This window comes from Balaenoptera ricei, chromosome 13, assembly GCF_028023285.1.
Source record: "Balaenoptera ricei isolate mBalRic1 chromosome 13, mBalRic1.hap2, whole genome shotgun sequence".
Taxonomy (NCBI): Eukaryota; Metazoa; Chordata; class Mammalia; order Artiodactyla; family Balaenopteridae; genus Balaenoptera; species Balaenoptera ricei.
This window is the reverse complement of record NC_082651.1, coordinates 40,010,816-40,019,799: the sequence shown is the minus strand read 5'-3', so window position 1 is coordinate 40,019,799 and position 8,984 is coordinate 40,010,816. Positions and strand designations below refer to the sequence as shown.

The 8,984-nt window shown below is 52.3% G+C and overlaps 1 protein-coding gene across 1 annotated transcript; it reads left to right on the top strand.

Moving 5' to 3' along the window:
* Positions 1–482: 482 nt before the first annotated feature.
* Positions 483–6,218, top strand: SPR (sepiapterin reductase). The gene is made up of 3 exons (XM_059942443.1): positions 483–1,032; positions 1,603–1,893; positions 5,399–6,218. Exons 1-3 carry the CDS (start codon positions 711–713, stop codon positions 5,587–5,589), a joined length of 804 nt encoding a protein of 267 aa, XP_059798426.1. The 5' UTR covers positions 483–710; the 3' UTR covers positions 5,590–6,218.
* Positions 6,219–8,984: the final 2,766 nt, after the last annotated feature.

Here is an 8,984-nt window from a genome sequence, read left to right as displayed (position 1 = left end):
GTACAGACTTAGATGATCATTTGCGAAAATTTGAATGTGGGAGTAGATGGAATTGCCTACTAGGAAGAGTGTAGCATGAGTGGGTGCAGGGTCCCTGGGAATACAGACCTTTAGGGACAGAAGGAGTGAGAAATCTCAGAGAGACAGGGGAATCAGTGCGAGCACAGAGCCAAGTAGGGAGAAGAGGTTCTTACATCTGACGGAGGGGAGACTGTGTTCTCCCAAAGGTCGCTCCCGGGGCAGTGAGTTCCCCCAGCCCAGTAGGGACCCCAGTCCCTAAACTGGCATGTGCCACGTGCAGGGAGGCCCAGCAAGGAGCAAGATGGCCTGACCTGGAAGAAGTCACTTATGCAAGGAAGTTGGGTCTGGACTTCGGAGGAGAATGCATCCCTGCGGGGGACTGAACGGACTAGCAGGGTAAAGGATGAGGCCCGCGCTCCGCACTGGGGTAGGATTTCCGGTGGGGGCCGCGCCTCCCGCCCTTCCGGTTTAGTGCCTTGGCGCTCTCTCGGAGATTGCAGACACCTCCACTTCCACCGCCAACTGCAAAGAAAAGTAGGGGCGGCTGGTCTCTGCCCGAAGCCTTAGGTTCCCGCCCGCACCGGGCGGGGCCTCCTCCTACTCCCACCGCGGCCCCTCCCACCGCGGCCGCCCCGCCCCGCCCCCTGCCGGGTCTTGGGAAGCGGCTCCAGATTGCCGAGGTAGGAGGCATGGAGGGCTTCGTCGGCGAGGTGGGCGGCCTGGGGCGCGCCTTGTGCGTGCTGACCGGGGCTTCCCGCGGCTTCGGACGGACGCTGGCCCAGCTCCTGGCCCCGCTGCTGTCGCCCGGCTCCGTGCTGGTCCTAAGCGCCCGCAGTGACGAGGCGCTGCGGCAGCTGGAGGCCGAGCTGGGCGCCGAGCGGCCCGGCCTGCGCCTCGTGCGGGTGACCGCCGACCTGAGCACCGAGGCCGGCTTGCAGCAGCTGCTCGGTGCCCTGCGCGAGCTCCCCAGGCCCGAAGGCCTGCAGCGAGTGCTGCTTATCAACAATGCCGGTAAGACGCCCGCCGGCGTGTGACCGCTTGGAATACTGCTTAGCGTCCAGTTATGTTTTCCCTCCCTTTCACCTCCCCCGCCTCTTAGAACTTTAAAGGTGACTCCTAGAAGTCTGAAAAGACGCCTGAGAGCCCTAGTTTCAGCGGGGTGTGGAGAGAGACCTGGTGCTGTCTGGCGCTCGTTCTCTCCCCCTTCTTCCCCCCTTCCCCTTTCAACGCCAAGAACTTTTCTGATCGTCTTGCTCAGCGCTCTCTGGCGGAGGCGTGAGTTAGGGCATGGGGTCTCCCAGCAGAAGTAAATTCCCCCACTTCTCCAAATGGCCCCCAGAGTTCCCCCGAACCCCAGCCCCAGAGAAGGGCATGCGCTTTCTCACTTTGAAGCTTCAGGTGAGTGGGTTCTCCAGGTGTGCCTGTCTGCAGAGCTGGGAAGAGAGAGGCGTCTTCAGAAGCACTAGGGAGACTCCTCCTTTAGGTGTGGATGGGAAGGAGGTGTCTGGACGAGTTTGAAGAGGACTGGGAGAAGAGAAAACCCCGCCTGCACTGGGTGATTCCGAAGGTCTGTTTTTTCAGGCAGTCTTGGAGATGTGTCCAAACGCTTCGTAGACCTGGCTGACCCAGCTGAAGTGAACAACTACTGGGCTCTGAACTTGACCTCCATGCTCTGCCTGACTTCCAGCATCCTGAAGGCCTTCCCGGACAGTCCTGGCCTCCGTAGGACTGTGGTGAATATCTCGTCCCTCTGTGCTCTGCAGCCCTTCAAGGGCTGGGCACAGTACTGTGCGGGGAAGGCTGCCCGTAACATGATGTTCCAGGTTCTGGCCGCAGAGGAACCTAGTGTGAGGGTGCTGAGCTATGCCCCAGGTAGGTGAAACACTGCCATCCCTGTCCCCAGAACCGGCTGGTTACCCTTTGGAGACTGGGCAAGGAGCCTTCTCTGTCTCCTCCAGGAAAGGACCCACAGAATATTTTGTCCTTGAATCATGACCCATCACTCCTGAAGGGAAATATAGGCTGCAAGAAAGTTAGTCCTGGCAGGGGCAGGGAGCTGTAGTTACCAGGTATGGATTGAGAGTGGGCAGCTGCCTGGACTTGAGGGTGGGGCCAGAAAGTCTGAGATGTTAGAGTCTGAGAGATGATTAGGGTTTGAATTCCAGGCCTGTACCTCATTTCTTCATGTGAAATGGGGAAGATGCTACCTGTCTCACAGGGCAGTTTGTAGGACTGAATGAGGTAAAACATGTAAAAGTGATCCCAAACTGTGAAAGGCTATCTAATTGTTAGCATTTGTAATTGTTAGATAGGACTTATCACACTGTATTATCTTTGTATATATATACTTCTCTACTTCTCTCTCTGCATAGGAAAGCCTTGAAGGCAGGCATTATGCACTATTCATCTTTATATCCCCAGCACCTAGTAAAGCACCCCACTGAGCCAGTCTGCAGTGAATGTTAGCTGAATGAAGAGCAGACAGACATTGTTGAATGCTGACCATCCCATGCTGAACTGTGCTGGAACACTGGGGAATGCTGAGATAAATAAGATAGAGCCCCGTCCTCATGGAAGTTAAAGGGTAGGGGATCTTGTGGTACTTGGTCTGGTTTCTCATCATCCTACCATGATGCCACTGTACACCTTTCTTAAGAGTGAGGCTTCTATTTTCGGCTTGAGGTTGCTGGAATTAGAAGCTGGTGACATAGCTGTTGCATGATGTCTGAGCAACTTAGATAGAGATCCAGTAGTCTATTCCCCTTGGAACCCTAGGGGCAAAGAGGTAGATTAACCTGACCAAAGTCCAGATGCAGCATAGCCAGGATCAAACCTTGCCTCCAAGGTCATGATCAGTGCAGTTTCTACTTCCTCATGCTCTCTAGTACCCAGTCCTCCTTCTGTCCCTCCTTAATGTAATACAGTTATTCTTGCAGCTAATATTCAACTCAGCACCCACTCTGAGCTCAGCCTAGGACTCACTCAGTCAACAGAGAGCAAATGGAAACCATAGTCAGGAGCAGAGCAAACTCTAGAGTGCCATGTGACTGGGTTACATTTCAGGGGGCTGCCCTGGACATTGTGAGGAAGTTGACAAGCCCACAACTAATATACTCAATGGTGAAAAGCTAAAAGCTTTTCCACTAAGATCAGGAACAAGACAAGGAAGCCATTCTTCCCACTTCTATTCAACATAGTATTGGAAGTCCCAGTCAGAGCAATTAGACAAGAAAAATAAAAGGCATCCAAATTGGAAGGGAAGAGGTAAAACTGTCTCTATTTGCAGATGACATATTATATATAGGAAACCCTAGAGACTTCACCAAAAAATTGTTAGAACTAATAAACAAATTCAGTAAAGTTGCAGGATACAAAACAATGTAAAAACTCAGTTGCATTTCTATACACTAATGGTGAAGTATCAGAAAGAGAAATTAACAGTCCCATTTACAGTTGCATCAAACAGAATAAAATACCTAGGAATAAATTTAACCAAGGAGGTAAAAGACCTGTAAACTGAAAACTATAAGACGTTGATGAAAGAGTTTGAAGAAGGTACAAAATGGAAAGATGCCATGCTCATGGATTGGAAGAATTCATATTGTTAAAATGTCCATATTATCCAACCCAATCTACAGATTTAATGCAATCCCTATCAAATTTCCAATGGCATTTTTCACAGAAATAGAACAAACAATTCTAAAATTTGTATGGAACCTCATTAGCCAAAGCAATCTTGAGAAAGAAGAACAAAACTCTCTAGCATCACTCTCCTTGATTTCAAACTATATTACAAAGCTACAGTAATCAAAATATTATGGTATTGGCATAAAAAACAGACAATTTACCAGTGAAACTATCTAGTCCTGGTGTCTTGGAGAAGATAATTTGGGGTTGAAATATTAGCTTCATAAACTTAGATGTGCAAATCTCTTCTCAGAGATTTGGGAAGTTCTCAACTATTATTTCTTTAAGCTTTCTGTTCCTTTTTTCTCTCTGGGACTCCATAATACATAGATTGTTTCTTTTAATGGTAATCCTTAGTTCATGTAGTCTTTCTTTACTCTTACATTCTTTTTCCTTTTTGCTCCTCTGACTAGATAATTTCAAATGCCCTGTTTTCTGGTTCACTAATTTTTCCTGCTTGGTTGAGTCTGCTGTTGAACTCTATCAGATTCTTCAGTCCAGTCATTGTATTCTTCAACTTTAGATTTTGGTTTGTTTTTTTCAAATGGTTTCTGTTTCTTTGTTGAACTTCTCTTGTTGTTCATGCATTGTTTTCCTAATATCATTTACGTGTCTGTCCGTGTTTTCTTAGAGTTCACAGAATTTCTTTTAAGAGGATTATTCTGAATTCTTTGTCAGGCAGTTCATACATCTCATTTCTTTAGGGTCAGTCATTAGAGTTGTATTAGTTTCCTTCAGTGGTGCCATGTTTCCTTGATTATTCATGATCCTTGTGGCCTTGTGTTGGTGTTTGTACATTTGAGGAAGTAGACGCCTCTTCTAGTCTTTATAGACTGAGTTCAGTAGGCAGAGCCCTTCACCAGTCAACTCTTTTAGTGATTCTGGGTGGGCCATCTGGTGATGTCCGTGGCAGTTTTGCCACTAGAGTCCTAAGGCAGCCTGTTGCTGGGGTGGGTACAAAGCCTGGGTCCACAGTAGTCATCCTGGCACTAGACCAGCTGGGAGTCTGGTTTGAGAGTGCCCACCTAAAGCCTAGGTTCACAGACACTGTGACCTACAGGAGCCATGTAGGGCCACGGGAGTTGGCTAGTGCTGGGGTGTGCCAGAAGCCTGGGTTCGCTGGAGCCTGGTGCCGTGGAAACCACCTGAGACCATGGGAGCCAGCTGGTGCTGGAGTGGATCAGGGGTCTGGCTTCTCAGGGGCCCTCTAGGAGCCTTGAGTTCCAGGAGCTGCCTGGGGCTGTGGGAACTGCCTGGGGCTGCTGGGACCACTGGAGCTGGGTGTCAGGATGAGCTGGAGGCCTGGGTTCATGGGAACCCACAGAGAGCCACCTAGGGCCATGGGAGTTGGCCTGGTGCTGGAGCAGGCTGACTCTGGAGCCCCCAGGGAAGTTGGGTGTTCACTTCCCTCTTCTTCTCCCACAGGGACGGTGTATCTCTCTGCACTTGGCTGCTGGGGCTTGGGGAAGGGGTGATAGGGTAGTGTGAATCTGTAGATTCGGTGGTCTAGAGGGACCATGTTCAGTGGACATTGGAATTTGAGTCTGGAGCTCAGTGGTGACAGTGTGGAGCCTTGGTGATACTGACCATGTGTCAGCCAAGATGAGGTGTTGCCTCTGGCCACACCTGACTCCACCCAACTCCACACATACATCAGGGGCCCCTGCCTCATCTTCTCTTCATCCCCTAGGTCCCCTGGACACAGACATGCAACAGTTAGCCCGGGAGACCTCTGTGGACCCAGACGTGCGAAAAAGGCTGCAGGAGCTGAAGACAAAAGGGGAACTTGTGGATTGCAGGATATCAGCCCAGAAACTTCTGAATTTGCTGCAAAAGGACAAGTTCAAGTCTGGAGCCCATGTCGATTTCTACGATGAATAAGCCCATGTCCTTGGTTCTTAGGGCTTTCTTCCCCCTCTCAGGCATGCCCAGGAGTCCTGTGCCTCCCCACATCCTGCCACAGTGGCACTGCCAACCCTGCCTTACGCAGATAAGCACTCATGCTTACTGTCCTGCCCTCGGATCCAGCCAGCTGGGAGGGCACCAGGTGGCTGGAGTTCCCAGTTCTCAGGAGTCTGTATCGACCACCTTGAGTTAGGAGTAGGCTTAGGAGAGACAAGTTATGGCTGTTGGTGTTCTCTCTCCCCAGGAATAGAATTTTAAGGATGGGGAAAACAGGACAAGAAGCTAAAACACTGAAAAAAGGAGGATGGGTCTCCTGCCCATGGCAGGAGGGAAGAGTCCATGGGGAAGAGGGGATGAGCTAGGGCCAAATAGGAGGGCCTATGTAGATTCACGGATGGCCTGCAGGGAAGGGAGGACAACGCAAGTCTCAGCCCACAGGGAAGCTCCTTGCTCAGGGTAGCAGGACCTTCAGGTGAGCTCTGTGTCCTAATTCTGATGCTTCCTCCCTCCAGAACCTACCATGTATCCACCAGATGGGGGAAAGGGCCCCGAGAGTTTATGTACATGTTAAAGGCAGATACAAATAAAATGTGGATTGTCCTTTATTAATGCCTGCTTTCGATTCTGATACGGGTCCCATGACTAAGTCCCTGGTTTGCTGGACCCAAGGGGTGTTGCTGAAGCAGTTAATCCAAACTTGGGGTGCTGCCCTTATGTCCTGCAGTGTTGTCTTGGGGCTATCTGCCTTTTCTCACTGAGCCCCACTGAGCCCAAGTTCAAACAAAGTTGGCCTAGGTGACTTGCCCAGACACCTGTTCCTCCTTTATCCTTTTGCCTATTCTTACTGCAGTCTTTATTACCCTTTCCTCACCCTTGACCTATTCAAAGAGTATCCAGCCTTCAGGGCCTGACTCACAGCTACCCCAGCCCTTGGGGAAGGGTGCTTTCCCTGGCTCGCTTGGATTCCCAATTCTGCCCTTCATCCACATGGCAATGCTCTGAGTGGATCCCAGCTCTTAAGGGGGCCTGTCGTGGGCCCTCCTGGTCACGTCCATCTGGCCCACGGTCCTGGTCCTCAGTGGGGTGGACTTAGGACCAAGATGCCTTTGGGGGAGGTGGACAAGATTCTAAGAGGGAGAAGCCCTGAGAAACCAGGGGTGCGACCAAACCCATCCTTCTGCAGATCAGTAGATGTGGACCAGGCTGGGAGCTCCGCAGTGCTGGTGGTCTACAGCCAGCCAGCCCATTGTCCCTGTTCCTTATTTGGGAAGAGAGACCATGGTCCTTGCCAGCCATCTCAGGACTCAGCCCTGCATCTGATAGCAGGACAGAACTCTCTGTTCCTCCTCACGCACGGCAGAGGGCGCACCGAGGCCATGCCTCCTGGAGAACCAGTGGCAGGGCCTATCTCTGGAGGCAGGCCCTGGGCCAGAGCTGGCAGTGCCCTGCTAGGTTCCCTAGGAGAGAGTGAGCAACTCATGTGCTTTCTTCGTCCAGCAGAGACTTTGCCCTCAGTGGAGTCAAAATCACTGTTCTCAGATCCCCGCTTTGCCACCCAGGGCAAGTTGTTCCCCTTGCTTCAGTTTCCTTATCTGAAAAAAGTAGATTATATTGGTGCCTCCCTCAAAGGGGCATTGTGAGTATTAAATGACCTCATGTTTGTAAATGTTTAGCACAGTGCTGGCATTGCAGTAAGTGCCCACAAATGCTAATTTATTTCTTTTTAGTATCAAGATCCAGATCATCCTGGAACCCCATTTGTAGCCTCATCTCCACATGGCCCAGATGCACTCGCCCTTGCTGACCTGTGGCAAGAACTCTCACTGCGCCGCCTCTAATCCAGGCCTCAGTGGGACTGGGGTTCAGTGTGGACAGCTGGTCCTGGACTCACCAGAGCCTCAGGAAAACGCTTGAGCCTTGGAGTCAAACCCTCAGCCCCACTTCCCTCTGTGTCGGAGATACTGTGGGTCTTGGGCAGGTCCTTATCTCTGGGCTTCAGTTTCCCTAGAACAGATGAGCTCTAAGATTCTTTCCTACAAACCTTTCTCTAAGGTGCTTCAAGTGTGGTCAGGCTGCATCTGCTGGCATCAGATTTGCCTCTGCAGGTGGGGCTGGGCAGCCTGGGCTACCCCTCCTATCTGGTGGGTGTGGGACAGATTTCCTCGCCTGGCCCTTGCTCCCATGGGAGTGTAAGGGCGATGTAAGTAAGCACAACCCTACTTGATGTCCCGTGGGGTTGACTCCCATGGGAGTGTAAGGGCGGTGTAAATAAGCACAACCCTACTTGATGTCCCGTGGGGTTGACTCCCTCTCCAGAGGGCTGGTTGGCCAAGATTTCCGAGGAGGTAAGGCCAGGACTTCATCAGGAGTACCACATGTCCCCACAAGGTGGCGAGGCCCTCCCACCCCTGACATATCCTCTCTGATCTCAGGGATTTAAGAGCCTTGGAAAAGACCCTAGACCTGTCTCTCTTCTGGACTCTCAGGGGCCCCCAGGGAGCTGGGGAGGCAGAAAGAGCTGGGCTCACTCTCCCCAGCAGGCCTCCCAGGCCTCCTAACTGATCCATGGACTCTGGCCACATGGGCTCTGGCCCAGGTCTTGCTCCTTAGCCTGGACTCAGCCTCCCCAGGTCCTGCACCACTGGGGCAGGGAGACTTTCCTGCCAGCCTCCAGGGACCAGCCATGAGTGTTCTCAGAGTGCACAGCCTGGCCTTGGCCACCACACACAGGAGTGCACGCGAACACACACACAATACATGCCTGCACGTGCCCAGAGCTCAGCTGCTCGCCGTGCAGGGCCTTGGATTAGCCGAAAGACAAACAAGGTTTCTTTGTCTGTGGCGTGAACGAGCTGGTAGTTTTTCGGTTTTGTGTTTAATATCCCTGAGCTGGAGGCCAGCAGCTGGCCTGTGGGAGCAGGAGAGTGAGGGGAATATTCCAGGCCCACCCCAGGGAGCTCCAGCACCTCTGTCTGTGAGCATGACCAGCTGGGACTGGGCTGGTCAGAAGCTCCCTCCCCACCCCCAATGTCTGTCCTTTGTCCCCTGAATAAAATGCAGGCTGGTGCTGGAGTTCACTGTTAGCTGAGGCTGGAGGTGCAGAGATGCTCCTATCTCACCACTCAGGACCACCCCGTGGGGCGGTGCTCCACCCTGCTCTCCCCGTGTCTCACCTCGGAGCTGGGCTCTGGGATACTGCCTTCCGGCCTCCCCTCTCCCAGCCTCTCCCCACGGAACACGGCCCCCTGTGCTGATGCGTGTGCAGTAATTCCCACTCACAGTGCCCAGCCGTGCGCCCTCACCACCGGGGTCCTATGTGGTGACAGGGAGGTGGGCGAAGGGCACTGCCAGTCGCCAGGGTGGGGCCCCCA

Bases quoted from the DNA above. Each gene is read 5' to 3' on its own strand.
- SPR (XM_059942443.1), top strand. From the start codon at position 711: ATGGAGGGCTTCGTCGGCGAGGTGGGCGGCCTGGGGCGCGCCTTGTGC. The intron at 1,033-1,602 runs GTAAGACGCCCG...CTGTTTTTTCAG, and splicing joins GCTGCTTATCAACAATGCCG to GCAGTCTTGGAGATGTGTCC. The intron at 1,894-5,398 runs GTAGGTGAAACA...TTCATCCCCTAG, and splicing joins GGTGCTGAGCTATGCCCCAG to GTCCCCTGGACACAGACATG.